Here is an 18797-nt window from a genome sequence, read left to right on the forward strand (position 1 = left end):
CTTTGGTTCCTAAACTCTGTTCCCTAACCACTGATTCTATCTTTCGCTCTAGCAACTGTCTGAGGCTGAACCAGACTCTTTGCAAACTTGACATTATGTTTGAACCTGAGGTAAGTTTCTGACCACATATCCGCGCCATTACTAAGACTGCCTATTTCCAGCTCAATGACATCACTTGACTCAGGCTGTTTCAGCTCATCCGCAGCTGAACCCTTCATTAATGTTCTAGTTACCTCTATACTTGACAATTCCAACACACTCCGAGTCATCTTCTCATTTTCTACCCTCCAGAAATTTGAAGTCATCCAAAATTATGCGGCTCGTGTCCTAATTCGCATCAAGTCCCATTAACTCATCACCCTTGTGGATCTACATTGGTTCTCATTTAATCCCCTAAATTTTAAAATCTTCATCTTTGTTTCAAAGCCCATTCATGGCCTTGTCCCACTAATTTCTAATCTCCTCCAGCCCACAACTGTCTAAGATATCTGTACTCCTCCAATTCTGGCCTCTCAAGCACCCCAGATGTTAATTGTTCTAAAATTGGTAGTCGTGCCTTCAGCTGCTAAGGCCCTAAACTGTGTAATTCCCACCTTAAAATTCTCTAACTCTCTTTCCTCCTTTCCAGACATCCCTTAAAACCTACCTATCTGCTGTAGTATCTCCTTATGTGGCTTGGTCATGCATTTTGGTTGTTAACAATCCAGTGGTGTGCCTTGTGATGTTTAACTCCTTTAAAGACACTACACAAATACACAATGTTGTCTCCAGCCCCAGTGGGCCAGGGACATGAGTGGGCCCTAGCATTGCCCCTGAGTGCCACCCTGGCATTACTACCCTGGCACTGCCACCCTGGGAACCAGGGTTGCATTACCAAGGAGCAGAGTCTGAAAGGGGTCCCTGAAGGGGGCAGGACTTGAAGGGTAATCCCAAAGAGGTGTAGGGCCTTAAGTGGTCCCGTTGTAGGGTATTGTTCATTTGGGGAGGTGGGGGGCACCCGATGCCCTAATGCCAATGAGGATGGGTCAACCTCATGGCTATGTGATTTGAGGTGGAAGGGGGGGGGGGGAGGGGAGCGCTAAGTAAAGGAGGTGGTTGCTCCTCTGGGGTCAAGGGTTGGGGGTGTTCCCCATGTCTGTTGGGAGTTGCAATAGCCTGGGGGAGGGGATGGGAGGTGAGATCTTCAAGCTAACTCTGAGATCTCTGATCTTGCAACAGCTTCTGAAATTTTCTACAGCTTTGCATCATGCTTGATACAGAACTCTTCTAAGCTTTTGTCACATTTCTATTTTACTCGTAATGAAACCTATCTTGTGCCCTTGATTCATTTGATTCTCTCCAGAATTTCTCTTTTTTCCAAATGTGTTCACTCCATGGTGTGATATGGTTCTTCAGATTCTAGTTTCCCTCCCTGCTTCAGCCACTTGGCATCATCCATTATTAGTGCCACTTGGCACTGTGCTTTTGGCAAGCTATTCAATCAGGTATCACAGCCAAGCATCATCCTGTCACCCGATGGGCACAGTCACTCCCAAATACGCACTTCCAATGCAGATTGCTAGATAGTAAGAACTCCGGCTTATTATATTTTCTCTTTTCCCTTCACTGACCTGAGAACATTAAAGTCACTTGTCGAACCATATCATTGAGATTGACTAGATAACAAGCGCAGTCCAGGATTCAAAACTAATGACCTACCTGGTCTTTTTAGCTCCATTTTCAATCGAATATACTCTCCGAGCTCTTGAGGAAACTTAACTCATAATGTATATCTGGTGCATTCTGCCTGTGGAAACTGTTGGTTACTAAATGCCTCAGATTATATCCCATCGATGGCATTGTTTGGACCAAATTGAGTCACCAGAGTGGTATTGCTGATGAATGAAATCACACTGAGGTTTATGCTTAATAGTTTCCTGATTTCACATCAGGACTTCTGCATTTGCAGCTTGTGTACAAACCACACTTCTCTGCAAAGTCTTGAAGCTAAATTAATTGTTATGAACTGTGCTGCAATACAATCAATTCTAACAAATAAATAAAATCATGCGGTGTACGATATTCAATACAATGCCATTAATAAATCACAAATTTGAGATTAAAATAGTAGTTTAGCAATAAACTTTCTTTTTATGAAGTATTTTCATTAACATCTTGTAGAAAATGCAATTTTGTGGCTTTAAGAGCTAAATTTACATTAAAAACATGTGCTTCTCATCTTCCTGTAATTGTCCGGAAGTATGTCTAATTTAGATATATAATTTTTTGTCCTTTATAGTGGGTAAACAATTCTAGTACCGCGCTCATGGATGCGTTACAGATTGTAATTTTCATGATCTGCCATAATTTTAAACTAGCTGAGGAGGAAAGTTTTAATCTGTACATTAAAAGCTTTTGGAAAGCTCTCTGCTCCTCGATCTAACCAAGTTATTCTGTTTCATGGATTATCTTGAGGAGGAGCACCAGGTCTCAATGTAGGCCACAATCCTCTGAGTAAGAAGGATGCGGTTTGCATAGTTGGTTATATGCAACAAAAAAAAACTTGGTAAACGACCACATGCATGTATTTTTTCATTTATTTTCTTTAATTTTCTGAAGGGTTTCTGCGTAATGCATTCACAATCCACAACTATGTGTTCTGAGTGCCCTTTATGAATGTTGTTATGCCAAGAAGGCTGAAGAATCTTGAATTTAGCTGCTGAATGCAGACATGCTCATTTACTCGTCTCTGAAGTTCAAATGGAAAGTATTCCTGAAAGTGCAGGATTTGTATACAAGTTGGTGCCTTTAATGTTGGACGCTACTTTTTCAGGTAGTGTGATGCAAATTTCATGTTGACATAAATGTGCTCCTCCTGCTGCCACAAAGCAGTTGGCTCAAATCCCATGGACGTTACAACAGCTGCACCATAGAGCTGACTCTTCACTCATTTAAAGTGCACCATGTATCCTGATTGGAGCTCTGAACATACGTTAAACAAAGATGGGTAGAGCTGTACCATGCTTGAATAGAGCAGCAGTAAACCTGTGGGTAGTAACTGTGCCAATAATCTTCAATTGCATGATTATGAAATGCAAATGCCTGACTCATCATGGAACCTGGGAGGTTCTTCAAAAACACCTCAATTTCAGCATGTCATACTCCTATACCTTTGAATCATAGAGGTTACAACACAGAAAGAGGCCCTTTAGACCATTGCTGGAAGTGCTATCCACTGTCCGACCTTCATCATATTGCTCTGCATCTTACTCTGCTTCAAATATTTATGTATTTTCATTTTAAAAGATGTCTGTCAGAACCACTCCCTGCACCAAAGTATTCTATATCCTGCAGTGCTCAGCATAAAGATGGTTTTGTTCCTAATCTGCCTCTTCAGTCTTTGTGACAATTTGAAGTCGAATCCCTGACCAGACAAAATAATTTTTCTCCATGTATGTTTATTAGCGACTTATTCTGAACTTAAGTAAAAACTATTGCAACAGAAGTTTTTCCAAATACACAGATTTGGTAGAGTTTGAATGCCCACTATCAAAGCTCTTCATAATTTTAATAAGTCTGTTACATCTCCTCTCAGCCTTGTCTACTTCAGTGGAAATAATCCCAATTTCTTAAGTATCTCCACATACCAGCAGTTTTCCATTACTGGCATCATCCTGGGGAATTTGCACCACATTGCTTTCTCTGTCTTTTAGATTCTTTCTATAATTGGGACTTGGAATTGCATACATCACACCGTTTAATCATTGCCTAGTACAAATTTATCATTACATTCTTGCTTTTGTTCTTTATGTGTCTCTCTATGAAACCCAAATTGTTATTGGTCTTTTTGTGGCTTTGTCTGCATTTGCACTTCCAGTGAATTTTTCTTTTGAGGCCAATAGTCTTTATGTTCATTCACCCCTTCAGCTTATTTTCATTTGATTGCATACTCACACATGATTTTTTTTCTCCCTCTCATCCTATTCACAATGAATTATATCTGCTACTTGGTTTTTTTTCTTCCATTGGATGTGAGTGCCATTGGCAAGTCCAACAGTTTTTTCCCATCTCTAATTGTCCTTGAATTGAGTGGCTTGCTAGGTCATTTCACAAGGCAGTTCAGAGTCAACCACATTATTCTGGGTCCGGAAACACATGTAGGGCAGACTGGGTGAGGATGGTAGATTCCCTTCACTGAAGGTTGTCGTAAACCAGTTGGGTTTTATGACAAACAACAATGATTCCATGGTCACCATTAGTGAGACTAGCTTTCAAAAGGAGAATTTATTAATTAAATTTAAATTCCATTAGCTGCTGTGGTTCAATCCTATGGTGGGATTTGAACCTGTGCCCCAGAGCCTTAGCCTCTGGACTATTAGTCCAGTGACATTAGCTATACTTCGCCATATTCTCCCCCTCCCCCTCCAAATGTTTGACTATTTGCTTTTGTTTTTGAAGTCATTTAAACTTTGTCTGAGTGTTCTTTTAAAATGTATTAGTGGACATTCAAACTCTACCAAATTTGTGTATTTGGAAAAACTTCTGTTGCAGTAGTTTTTAAGTTCAGAGTAAGTTGCCAATAAACATACCACTGCTGCAGTAAATGATTTGAAATGGCCATCCTGTCTGAACTAATTGCTACTGTTTTGGCTTCCAACAAATAACTACAATGTCAATTTTATTTGAATCTCTTGGAAGTTTTACTTTTTGTGCTGGAGGGTGCAGTGATGAAACAAATGTTTTCACACTTTTAGATTTATTTAATGTATCAACCCAGCTAATCAAGTGAAGATATCACTTCCTTTCAGAGAACCAGCTTTAAAGAATTCACATCAACTTCCTTTTATTTCCATTGTATTTTGCTTAAGTGTCAGTTCTGATGTCCTCATCAGAGGCTACTAGCTTTTAAAGGGCATAATATCCGAGAAGGTGGAGGGGTACCTAATTACCTCGGGAAATATAATCATTAATGTGTCAGTGTTTCCACTTCAGCTATGACCATTAATTCAGCTCCTTCATGCATCCGGTTGTAAGTAATCCAAATTACCTGCTCTTGATATCATCAGCATTCCTTGTTTAAACAAAAATATTCCAAACCGTATTGATGCCTTTTGATAGCTCTTTTTTTTAAAAAGGGGAATTAAACCTTATAGAGGTTTACACCATGGAAACAGGCCCTTCAGCCCAACTTGTTCATGCCGCCCTTTTTTTTAAAATCCCGAAGCTAATTGGTGGAGACATTGATTTATTAATCAATTTCTTTAGACAATTAATAAAATTGATTCTTTTAAAGACTGTGCTGGTATTAATTCAAACCTATTAAATGCTGAGATTCTGACAACAGAAAGTCAATAGCATTTCATTGGTGCACTTCATTGAAGCAGTTTCCTTGTACTTCCAAAGGTTTGATAAAGACTAATAGAAATAAAAATATGACAAAATTAGATGTGCATTATTTGTGGCTAGCATTACAGTATTATCATATTTCTTTTATTTATTCCCATTAAAGATTGGCCATTGACTATTAATTCTTCATTTGGAATGATTTCTATGTTATATGTTAAATATATGATTGCTTATACACAATCTTTTATTCAACAGGAAATGGGTATGGAAATCCCCGTAATTCGCCAGGTTTGCTGGTCTCGCCTGGCAATTTGAACAAGAACATGCAAACCAAGTCACCACCTCCCATGAATTTGGGGATGAACAATCGGAAACCTGACCTCCGGGTCCTGATCCCGCCAGGTTCAAAGAATATGCCATCAGTGGTAAGCAGGAGTATTTTTCCAGTATCTTCTAAAAGAAGAAGTATATACATGTTATACATACAATAGAACTTAATAGAACTTGGAATAAAATTTAGCATTTCTGCTTTATTTCATTAGACTGGGAGCTGGTTTTAACTTGTGTTGTGGCTAAGGACAAAACTGATATCACAATGGTGCTAATATCCATAGCAATTGGTAGCATGATGATGCATAATAAATCTACTTAATTCTGCAGCACAGAGTAGATTTAAATCTGACTGAATGAATATTTAACTGCTCCTTTTTGGGATGAATGCACAAAAATAGAAAGAAATAGCCTAAAGGAGCAGCTTTGAATGGGTGACAATTTAAATTTGCTGTACTGCAAAGTGGTGTGCTGCGGGTACATATGTACAAAACTCCACATAATAGGGGTGTTAATCCTCCTTATCCCATTAAAGAGAAGTGCTGTGCAAGCCATGGCATTCCCACATAAGGAAGACAACTAAAGGGGTCCTCCCTAAAATGCCTAGCACTGGGCTCCATCCTGACTGGCTGAAACCTAGAAACAAGTCACAGGTAAAAGCACCTTAAGAGGGAATAATGCAGAAAGCTAAAAAGAGGACTGTGAATATGTACAATGGATTTTAAAATTCGGAAACGTACATGCAGTCTGTAGTGATTTTAGAGATGGATTTATATAATGATTGGAGCCCCAGGTGAGTGGAATTCCTATTTACCTTTGTCTTCCCAAATCAAGCCTCACCATAGGTCAAAACCAAATACTGCAGATGCTGGAAATCTGAAATAAAAACAGAAAATGCTGGAAATACTCAGCAAGTCAGGTAGCACCTGTGGAGAGAGAAACAGAATTAACATTTCAGCTAACAGTTATCCATTGCTCCTTTTCTATGCTATCAGTCTGAGGATGTTGATTTATTACAGGTAAGTGAGAGTTCTGCTGATACCTTCAAACCATTTCCAAACAAGTAGATAACAGTAACTTAATATTTTTTTCATTTATTTTTTTCTGAACCATAGCATTGGCCCACAACCGCTGAACCATGGCATTGGCCTACACGTGCTGAACCATAGCATTGGCTTAAACCTATGTTTTCATTTGTACAATGTCCATTATATTCAGGTTAACATTATTTTGGAATGAAGCAGGGTAGACAGCTGTTTTTAGTACAAACCTGTTTAGGAAATAAGGTGCCTTATGTTCATTTTTTTCTTAAATGTAATTCTCGAATTATGTATAATTCTTGAGCCTGAGAATTCCACATCTATGATTTTTGTAAAACTTAAAAAGTGCGGTTTAGCAGGGTTGAAGCTGTACGGTTGGGATGGTTCTCACCTGGACCATGATGGGATCAGTATTTTGGTGAGTCGTATAACTAGGGTGATAGAGAGAGATTTAAACTAAATATCTGGGATGGGGAGGAGGGATCATGTAAGGAAAAATGTGGTAAATTAAAGGGAAATGACAAGTCAATAAAGCAAGGTAGTGATTTGGGTAATAGTAACCAGAGTGTGTCAGGAAGGGTCAGAGCTTACAAACAGCACCGGCAGATCTGGCCAGAGTTTGCAAAAATGTTAGAAAGTCCAAATTAAAGGTCTGTATCTGGATGTGCACAGCATTTGGAACAAAAGGGATGAATTGTTCGCACAAATTGAAATAAATATGCATGATCTGATCGCCATTACAGAGACTTTGTTGCAAGTTGACCAAAGCTGGGACCGTAACGTTCAGGGGTATTTGACATTTCAGTAGGAAAAGGTGGGGTAGCACTGAGAATTAAGAATGACAGTACAGTGATGAGAGATGAACTTGGCTTGAAAGATCAAAATGTAGAAATAGTTTGGTTAGAGATGAGAAATAGAAAAGGGAAGAGGGCCCTTATGAGAGTAATTTACATGTCCTTTAACAGTAGCTACACTGTGGGACAGAGTATATGGAAGAAATGTGCAAGAAAGGTCCTGCAATATTCATGGCTGAATTTAATATAGAGCAGGAAAGACAGATTGACAAAGGTAGCCTGAAAAATTAGTTCATAAGAGTGTTTCTTATGTTCGAGCACCGACCAGTGAACTTGCTATTCTAGGCCTGGTAATGGTTAATGACATTAAAAGTTTTAACAACACCAGGTTAAAGTCCAACAGGTTTATTTGGTAGCAAATGCCATAAGCTTTCGGAGCGCTGCTCCTTCGTCAGATGGAGTGGAAATCTGCTCTCAAACAGGGCACAGAGACACAAAATCAAGTTACAGAATACTGATTAGAATGCGAATCTCTGCAGCCAACCAGATCTTAAAGATACAGACAATGTGAGTAGAAGGAGCATTAAGCACAGGTTAAAGAGTTGTTAAAACTCTTACTGTATTTACCCCAGTCCAACGCCGGCAGCTCCACATCACACACACAATGTTTAATGAGACAGGATTAATCAGTGTACTTATAGTAAAGGATCCTCAAAGTGACAGCGATCATAACTTGGTAGAATTCATGTTCAGCTTGAAGGTGAGGTGTGGGTCTAAGCCTCGTGTTTAAACCGAAATAAGAGCATGAAGGTAAAGTTGGTCAAAGTGAACTGGGAAATTAGGTTAAAAGGCAGGACAGTAGAGAAGCAGGGGTGGACTTTTAAGGAGATATTTAATAATTCTCAACAAAGCTGTATCCCAATGGGAAAGTAAAGCTATGATAAGGATGCATCACCTGTGGCTCAAAAGGATGTTAAGTACAGTATCAAACCGAAAGAAACACTCTACAATTCTGTGAAGATTAGTGGTAGAAAATTGGACAGAATATTTAAAATTGCAAATAATAAGGATTGATTTGATTTATTGTCACATGTATTAGCATACAGTGAAAAGTATTGCTTCTTACGTGCCATACAGATGGAGCATACTGTTCATAAAGAAGGAAAGAGTGCAGAATGTACTGTTACAGTCATAGCTGGGGTGTAGAGAAAGGTCAACTTAATGCAAGGTAGGTCCATTCAAAAGCCTGACAGCAGCAGGGAAGAAGCTATTTTTGAGTTATTTGGTATGTGACCTCAGACTTTTGTATCTTTTTCCCAACGGAAGAAGGTGGAAGAGAGAATGGCCAGGGTGCGTGGGGTCCTTAATTGTGCTGGCTGCTTTGCCGAGGCAGCGGGAAGTGTAGACAGCGTCAATGGATGGGAGGCTGGTTTATGTGTTGGATTAGGCTACATTCACAACCTTTTGTAGACCTCTGCGGTCTTGGGCAGAGCAGGAGCCATACCAAGCTTTGATACAACCAGAAATAATGCTTTCTATGGTGCATCTGTAAAAGTTGGTGAGAGTCATAGCTGGCATGCCAAATTTCCTTAGTCTTCTGAGAAAGTAGAGGCGTTGGTGGGCTTTCTTTAACTTTAGTGTCGGCATGGGGGGACCAGAACAGGTTGCTGGTGATCTGGACATCTAAAAACTTGAAGCTCTCAACCCTTTCTACTTCATTCCTGTTGATGTAGACAGGGGCATGTTCTCCACTATGCTTCCTGAAGTCGATGATAATCTCCATTGTTTTGTTGACATTGAGGAAGAGATTATTATCACCGCACCAGTTCACCAGATTCTCTATGTCATTCCTGTACTCTGTCTCGTCATCGTTTGAGATCCGACCCACTACGGTGGTGTCGTCAGCAAACTTGAAAATCGAGTTGGAGGAGAATGTGGCCACTCAGTCATTGGTGTATAAGGAGTATAGTAGGAGGCTGAGAACACAGCCTTGTGGGGCACTGGTGTTGAGGATGCTCGTGGGGGAGGTGTTGTTGCCTACTCTTACTGATTGTGGTTTGTGAGTTAGGAAGTTCAGGATCCAGTCACAGAGGGAGGAGCCGAGGCCCAGGCCACAGAGTTTGGAGATGAGTTTCGTAGGAATAATGGTGTTGAAGGCTGAGCTGTAGTCAATAAATAGGAGTCTGACAAAGGTATTTTTGTTATCTAGGTGTTCCAGTGTTGAGTGCAGGGTCAGGGTGATGGTGTCTGCTGTGGACCTGTTGCGGTGGTAGGCCAAATGTAGTGGATCCAGGCAGTCCGGAAGGCTGGAATTGATTCATGCCACGACTAATCTTTAGAAGCACTTCATAATGATGTGAAATTATATGAGAGAAAGCTAGCTAGAAATATTTTTTTTAAAAGATAAGAGTTTCTACAAGTATTTAAAAAGGAAAAGGGTAACTGAAATGAATATTGGCCTTCTAGAATGTGAGTCTTGGAAGCGAATCATGGAAAACAAGGAAATGATGGATGTGTTGAACAGGTATTTTGTATCTGTCTTCCCTGTGGAAGCTGGATATCCTGGTTCATGAATCACAAAACATTAGTAAGCAGGAACAACAAGTGATTAGGAAGGAAATGTTGGTGTTTGTTGCAAGGGGAATGGAATATAAAACTAGAGGTGTTTTGCTAGAGCTATACAGGGCCTGGGTGAGACCACCCCTGAAGTGTTGAGTACAATTTTGGTTTCCTTATTTGAAAAATGATATGATAACTTTAGAAACAGTTCAGAAAAGGTTCACTCAACTCACTCTCGGGATGAAGGGTTTACTTGCTGCAAATTAGAAAAGCATGCTATTTTGATATAAGTGGTTGTACTTGGATTTAACAAAATTGACTAAATAATAGGAAGCAGCGAGTAATGTCAATGGATATTTTTTGGGCTGGAGGAAGGTTTGTAGTGGAGTTCCCTGGGGGTCGGTTTTGGGACTCATGTTTTACTGATACTTGTTAGATCTTGGTGTGCATGGGGGCAGTTTCAAAGTTTGCGGATGACACAAAACTTGGAATTATTGTAAACTATGAAGAGAACAGTGTAGAAGTTCAAAAGGACATGGACAAGTTGATGGAGTGGGCAGATAGAAGACAGATGAAGTTCAACACAGAGAAGTGTGAGTTAATGCATTTTGGTTAGAAGAACATGGAGAGACAATATAAAATAGGATGTAAAATTCTTAAAGGGGATGCAGAGTAGAGGAATCTGGCTGTTTGTGTGCATAGATCTTTGAAGGTGGCAGGACAGGTAGAGAAAGCAGTTAATAAAGCATATAGTATTCAGGGCTTTAATAATAGTCATAGAGTACAAGGGCAAAGTGGTTATGCTGAACTTGTACAAGACACTAGTTAGACCTCAGCTATGTACAGTTCTGGGCATCACACTATAGGAAGATGTGAACATATTAGAGAGAAGAAGAGGTTTACAAAAATGGTTCCAGGGATGAGAAACTCCAGTTATGATGTTAGATTGGAGAGGTTGGGACTGCTCTCCTTGGAGAGAAGAAGGCTAAGAGGAGATTTGATAGAGATGTACAAAATCTTGAGGCGGTTGGACAGAGTAGATAGGGAGAAACTGTTCCCATTTGTAAAATGATCAAGAACCAGAGGGCACACATTTAAAGTGATTTGCAAAAGAAGCAAATGCGATGTGAGAAGGTTTGGGTTTTGAATGCACTATCTGGAAGTGTGGTGGAGGCAGGTTCAATTGTGGCATTCAAGAGGGCGTGAGATGAATAGAAACACTGTGCAAGGGTTTGGGGAAAAGACAGGGAAATGGCATAATGCTCATTTGGAGAGCCAGTATAGACGCAATGGGCTGAATGGTCTCCCTCTGTGCCATAACAGTTCTGTGATTCTGCGATTTTATGAAGAAAGGTTGAACCCATTAGAGTTTAGAAGAATGAGATGCGATTTTACTGAAACATAAAAGATCCTTGACAGGGTGAATGCTAAGAGACTATTTCCCCTTGTGGGGGACACCATTTAAATAGAAGTCATTGTCCATTTAAGATGGAAATGAGAACTCTCTCTCAGTGGATTGTTATTCTGTGGATTTCTCTTCCCCAGGGAGCTTGGAGGGCAGTTCATCAAATGTATCCAAAACTAAGGGAGATCGATTCTTGACAGACAAGCGAATCCAAAGATGTGCACGTTAGGTTGATTGCTAAATTGCCGCGTAGGCCGGGATTTTCCAGCCATTCACTCCAGCAGAATTCTCTGGTCCCGCTGCAGTGAATGGGGATTTGGCTAAGTGCCAAATTCTCCGTCCTCGCTTGCAGTGATGGCGGGGCGTAAATGGCTGGAAAATTCCAGCCTTAGTGTCCAAAGCTGTGTGAATTGGGTGGATTGGCCACGGTAAATGCGAGGGGTTATGGGGTGGGGTTGGGGGGGGTATGCTGGGCCTGGGCGAGATGGCTCTTTCGGAGAGTTGGTGCGCGCTCGATGGACTGAATGGCCTTCTTCTGCACTGTCGGGATTCTATGGTTCTATGAAGTCTAGGGTTATGAGAAGGGAGACAGAAGGCAGGAAACTATAGGTCAGTTAGTGTAACATCCGTCATGGAGGGAAGTTGTCTCGAAAATTATAATGCAATCTGGCAAAGTCACCAGGAATGTGAAGTTGACGCCATAATCAGTGCAGCCATGATATTGTTGAATGGTGGAGAGGTCCAAAGTGTCAAATGGCCTACTCCTGCTCCCAAGTTCCATGTTGCTATAATCAGAATAGATCTCTAAATCTGTGCTGTGCTGAACATTATGCATTTGGTAGTCAATTAATTGCTTTGATCTTATTATTCTGGTATGAAGTGAGGACTGACATACATAACCTAAAATGTGCTGCCTTCATAAGCATGTGACAGCCGGATAAGCTGCTAAACCGAAGGAACACAGCACCACCTACTGGTTATGTAAAATGTTACGATTTACAACCTTTGGCTCACGATTAAGACATGCTGTCCAATTCTTTGTGAAGAACTATTGAAAATCACCACTATAGTATTCATTTTTAAATAGATATATATGAGCACAATAACAGGACATAATGCACGTTTTATCTGTTTTCCATATGGTCTATTTTCCTGCCACAATAACACGATCCTTGCTGGTGACTCGGCTAGTTACTATGGAGATACTGATGTAATTGGTTACCTTGGGAACATCTAGTCTCCTGAAGTGCTGTAAATGATAGGTTTAGAAGAGTTCTTAAAGGCCAATTATGCTAAGTGATTTGTTTTATTAAAAATGTCCGGTTTACATCTTGGCTACCTTTGCAAGTATTATTTTTTTTAAATCCGAGTCCTGAAAGATAATTTAAAAGTCACAATTTTGTTTTTCTATAGAATCAAAGAATAAACAACTCGCAAGCTGCACAGTCATTGGCTACGCCGGTGGTTTCTGTGGCAACCCCTACCTTGCCTGGGCATGGGATGGGAGGATATCCTTCAGCCATTTCTACCACATATGGTACTGGTAGGTAACTCCCATCACTTTGCAGTCATTAGCAAGGTTACATGAAATAGGTCGACTGGGGTTTTCAATATTATTTCACGTTTCTGGAATACTTATGACTGCTGTAATATTGTTCCTGAAAGACGTGTTCCATTCTGCTTCCACTTGCCTATTGTTACAGGATTTGGGTTGCAGCTGGTGTCTGACTACTGCAGTGGAGCGCACATATTACTTTATAAACATACAAATAACTGCACTTCCTACTATTTCTTTGTGTCTGACCTTCATGTTTCCCTCCAAAAGTAAGACTCTCATAGAATCCCTACAGTGCAGAAGGAAGCCATTCGGCCCATCGAGCCTGCTCCAAAAACAATCCCACCTGGGCCCTATCCCTGTAACCCCACTTATTTACCCTGCCAATCCCCCTGACACTAAGGGGCAATTTATTATGGCCAATCAATTTAACCCACACATCTTTGGACTCTGGGAGGAAACAGGAGCACCCGGAGGAATCCCATGCAGAAATGGGGAGAACATGCAAACAGACAGTCCCCAAGGCCAGAATTGAACCTAGGTCCCTGGCGCTGAGGGGTAACAGTGCTAACCACTGTGTCACCGACTTTTTTGGAGTTGAATTCTTGCAACAATTTTCAGACACCTAAAAGAAAGAAAACCTGGGACCAAAATTCTTCTTTTCATGATCCCATTGGCTACATCAGGATCACACACACAGGTGCCCTTTATTGCTAAGTACACTGGAATTTGTTGGAATAGTCCAAGGTCATCCATTTTAGCAGGGGCTTTGGCAGGGACAAGTGCCAATATGCACACATAGAATCATAGAATCCATACAGTGCAGAAGGAGGCCATTCGGCCCATCAAACCTGCACCAACAACAATCCCACCCAGGCCCTATCCCCGTAACCCCATGCATTTACTCTTCTAATCCCCCTGATACTAAGGGGCAATTTAGCATGGCCGACCAACCTAACCCGGACATCTTTAGACTGTAGGAGGAAACCCATGCAGACACAAGGCGAACATGCAAACTCCACACAGTCAACCGAGGCCAGAATTGAACCTGGGTCCCTGACGCTGTGACACGGCGGTGCTAACCATTGCGCCTTGGAAATTCATGTTTATATATGTCTGCACATTTTTCTTTAATTGCACTCCTGTGAAACACCTGGCATCATTTTACTACATTAAAGATGCTACATAAATGCAAGTTGTGTGTATATCATACACCACAGTTTTAAAACAAACGTACTTTTGAAGCAAATGTGTTGTAAGAATGTCTTCCATTTTATATATTGATTACAGTTCTAGACAATTTAATGTAAAACATGGGACACCTTTGTCTGGTAAAAAGCATTGCTAATCAATTCTGCAACAGTGAGTGGCCTGCTGTGCTAAACTTTCCAAATTGCACGTTCAGTTAACATTCTTCAGTTTTGATTGTCATATCTATCAAGCATATAGTAACACAGTAAAAATCCAATTGAAAGCAATTTTCTGAGTATAATACTTTTGGAACAATTTACCTTCAGTGTTTTGATGCACCTTGAATAAATGAAGCCATTAGAACTTCGAATCATAGTGCAGTTTAATAGCATAATTCTGAAAGCATTTTCACTAACCTATCAACTTTTGAATTAAATTTTGTTAAATTGCCATTAATTTACCTAATGAAAAATGCTGCTGAAAATATAAAAGCACATGGTCAATTTAAACTATTCTTCAAACAGGCTGGAATTTTATGTTTAGTGTTGTCTGTGGGACCTGAAAGGTCTCGGTGGCTGACCATTCGCGCATGTCTTAATATGCCTAATAGGTTCAGACAACTTGTAACTGGAACTTGTAGTGAAAAGACAATCTTGGAGAACTTTAAGAAGCACATGTGATTTTCAGCTACTTTATTTGCTAACAAACTCCTCTATCTAGTCTTTTTGAAGCTATTAAAATGATAAGTAAAAACTGAGTAGGAATAGATGTGGCTATTATTATATGGCAAGGTGAAGGGGGTGATGCTGCATTTGTCGAATTAGGAGATAACTCTGAGGGAGAGATTTTGTGACTCGTACTGTGCAAGTAAGGTATGCCGAAGGTGTGGTACACTTTGTCATAATTAGCATACTGGTATGGAAAAAATTGCTATTGCCTCGGTACGCTGCAGTTTTCTCCCCCAAGGAGAACAACATCCTCCGTTAAAAAAATAAATGAACTACTTCAGGATCAGGTGATTGCTTCCCATTAAGTCAAGTCAACAGAATGGTCCCAGAAATGGAAACTCTGAATGGAAGGTTCCTATAAGAATTAAAAATTCATTATTTTTTTAATAATTAAGAATTGTTCCTTTCATGTAAGCATTTAGGTGATGTTTCCAATTGGAATCATTGCTAGCTTTAATCTGAAAAATTAAGTGGAACAAATAAATAATATGATAGTAGAAAAAGAATTGGGAAATAGTTCCAAACTAAAAATAAAAAAGGATAATGTAGAATCAAGTAGGGTATTTGACTAGTAAAGTGAAATGTTATAAGGAGGGATCATTTTTATATCCGTTCATAGGATGTAGGCTTCCCTAGATAGGCCAGCATTTATTATCCATCCTTAATAATTGCCCTTGAGAAGGTGGTGATGAGCTGCCTTCATGCATCAGTGCAGTTCATGTGTTACAGGAACATCCACCCTGATGTCCAGAAGGGAGTCCCAATATTTTGACCAAGCAACAGTGAAGAAACGGCAATACAGTTCCAAGCCGGGATAGTGTGTGTCTTGTAGATCGTTGCAATAATTCTTGTTCTTGGTTGAGAATGCAACCAGGTGGTAGAATTTGCAGGTTTGGAAGGTGCTGTTGAATGAACCTTGGTGAATTGGATCTGGCCCAAAATAACTGGGCAGAAATTTAGCAAACGGGGAAGATGTTCAAACATGAGATGGATAGAGGATAAAATAAATTTATTTTGAAAAGAGGGGCACATCGAAGCAGAGTTCTATGCATAACAGGGAGATTAAAGCTAACTGAAACTTAATGGAAGGTTTATGAAAGAACAAGAATTATTGCTATGTAAATTATTAGAATATAAAAATTGAGAGTGAGGAAGGCGGATAAAGAATTGGGAATAGTGAAAGTATTTATAAACATATTGTAAGTGAGAGTAATTAAATAAAGGATAGAGTGACTCAGGAATCAAGGCAAAAATCTAGTTGTAGAGGATGAAGATATTTGAAAGACATGGGCTGAACATTTCCACCCTCGTTCGCAGCTTTGATTCTCCAGTGCCGCTGAAAGTGAATGGAGTTTTGGCTGGAATGCCAAATTCTCCATTCTCACTTACAGCGGGGCGTCCACGGACAAGATTGGAGAACGCCCCCCCCCCCCATATTAAGCATCAGGTTTCACAATGTTGATGGATATGAAAACAAAGGTGTACCAGAGAAAGATATGGAACAATGTTTAGAGTTAACTGCAGAAAAGGAATTAGATCTAAAAAAGGTAATGGAATTCAAGGTGCGTATGTCACTGGGCCTTGATATCACCTTAGGAAATAGCTCCGGTTCTGCCCAGCATATTTTAGTCCTCCTTAGATACCATTGTAATTCCTCTGGTCAAAAGAGAAAGAAGAATAAACTAAGTACAAAACAGTCGAACCTTAATTCTATTGCTTAATTCAAATGATCTATTATATAAAACGTATTGCAAGTAAAGGTAATAACTTGCATGCTGTTTCAAATAAATTGCTTCATTTCAAATTCCTGAAAGAATCCATCCCTTTTGTTGAAACAAATAGCTTTCAGTTTTTGGGAGTAGACTTCAGACTGACAACTCTAACACAAGTTGCAGTCAAATCCTTAGAAAGCATAATTTAAGATCAAATATGTAAGCATTTAGAAATGCACAGGATAATTAAGAATGGTCTAGTTGAAAACAATCATATGTTGCAAATTTATGTGGAAGTGACTAGATAGGTGAAATAAATGTAATGTATGTGATATAGATGGTTTCAGGAAGGGAATCTGTAATAGGCATTGTAGGTTTGTTACAAAAAAATCAGCATGTTAATTTTCAATACCAGGGAAATGAAGTTGGTTTGATGAACAGGAAACAAAGGGTTAGGTTTACTGTTTGTTACTCTAGGAGAAAGGGGTGAAGGTGGTGTGAGCAGGAAGCCGTGTTGAATCATTTTTGTTCTCTGGACAGGTGATTTTGACTTAGACATATGCTGGGAGCACAAAGGTAGCATTTTGTTAAGTAGCAAGACAGTGAAAAATGTCAGGAGGATGTCGATGGATTAGGAATATTCAATGCAATTTAACGTGGAAAAGCATGAGGTAACATGTTTTGTGAGCAAACACAGGGAATGGGAGTATACACACAATTGAAATACGCTGAAAGGTGTAGTTATAAAAAAAAGCCTTGCGTTTCAAGCACTATCTTTACTGGAGCAAAAAATATTAGGAGGATTTTTTTTTAAATTATTTCCTCTGGTTGGGAAGTGAGTGGCAGGGAGAAGTTAGGAAAAACTTCAGTACACAAAGAGTTGGATGTGTGGAAAATTTTGCCACAGAGGGTAGTTGAGGTAGCGACCATTGCCTTTTGGAAGAAAAAAAAAGATAACTGTGTGAAGCAGAGAAAGATACAATGCTGTGGTCAAAGAGAGAGGCTGCGACATTAGTTTTGGATTGCTCTAAAGTTGACACCGTCAGAATAAAACAAACGTCTACTTTCTATTCAATGAATGTTCTGATTCTGAAGTTTAATATATTTTAACAATCGTGTACTCGCTTCCCAAAAATTTAGATCTTGATCTTTTTTCAAACACAAAATATTTTGTACTAGAGTGTCCAAATCAGTTTATACATGAGGTGCTCAGAACATTAAAAGTGAATTGTTTCACCAGGGATCTGAAGGACGCATTTTGATGGACTATATTGTTTCTTTTTCCTCTTATCCTGGCCCCTGCTGACATCGCAATAAAGAATATTCCCTTAGTAGTGCAGACTTGTCATCTCTCACTGGGTTTAATACCAATGCTCTCCACCTGGGCTCGATGACTGGCTGGCAGCAACATCAGCTACAGAATATGCAACATTCAGCCCTCAGCCAGTTGGGGTAAGTACATTTAACAAAACAGCGAATTAATCATCTTGTATGATTTATTAATCTAATCTCTTCATTCTCGCCATGTACGTGTGTGTGTGTGTGTGTGTGTGTGTGTGTGTGTGACCCAGAAGCAAAAACCATAATCAAATTTTCATCCAACTCATTTCTAAGCCAATAATTGCAATTGTATACTGCAAAAGTTCCACAAAATATGGATATAAATTTGTCAATTTAAGTGATTTTTAGTTACTAATTCAGGTCTTGATTGTTGTTGCTGGGGAAAAGCAAACTGCATTGGCAGTGGATACTTATTTCAAGATGTACAGTTTCCCTGTATGCAGGTCCAACCATCGCAGGGTGGCACAGTGGTTAGCACTGGTGCCTCGCAGCACCAGGGACCCAGGTTCAATTCTGATCTTGGGTGACTGTCTGTGTGGAGTTTGCACGTTCTCCCCGTGTCTGCATGGGTTTCCTCCGGGTGCGCCAGTTTCCTCCCACAGTCCAGAGGTGTGCAGGTTAGGTTGATTGGCCATGCTAAATTGCTCCTTAGTGTCAGCGGGACCAGCAAGGGTAAATGCGTGGGGTTACGGGGATAGGCCCTGGGTTGGATTGTGGTCGGGTAGATGGACTCGATGGGCCAAATGGCCTCTTTTTGCACTGTAGGGATTCTATGATGTGTCCTAACCCCAACATCAGAAAAGCACTACTGTAGCAC

The 18797-nt window shown here is 40.0% G+C and overlaps 1 protein-coding gene across 10 annotated transcripts in view; it reads left to right on the plus strand.

Annotated features, from left to right (window-relative positions):
• Positions 1-18797, plus strand: part of mef2cb (myocyte enhancer factor 2cb) — a 236834-nt gene that overhangs the window by 208685 nt on the left and 9352 nt on the right. For 9 of the 10 annotated variants that reach the window (XM_078214798.1, XM_078214802.1, XM_078214808.1 and 6 more), the window contains 3 exons: positions 5581-5750; positions 12867-12996; positions 17959-18091. In XM_078214798.1, the coding sequence (XP_078070924.1) occupies positions 5581-5750; positions 12867-12996; positions 17959-18091 (433 nt within the window). Of the gene's footprint in view, positions 1-5580; positions 5751-12866; positions 12997-17958; positions 18096-18797 lie in introns of those variants that run through there. The other variant, XM_078214807.1, reaches the window with a different exon arrangement.

The sequence above is a fragment of the Mustelus asterias genome, chromosome 6, assembly GCF_964213995.1.
Source record: "Mustelus asterias chromosome 6, sMusAst1.hap1.1, whole genome shotgun sequence".
NCBI lineage: Eukaryota > Metazoa > Chordata > Chondrichthyes > Carcharhiniformes > Triakidae > Mustelus > Mustelus asterias.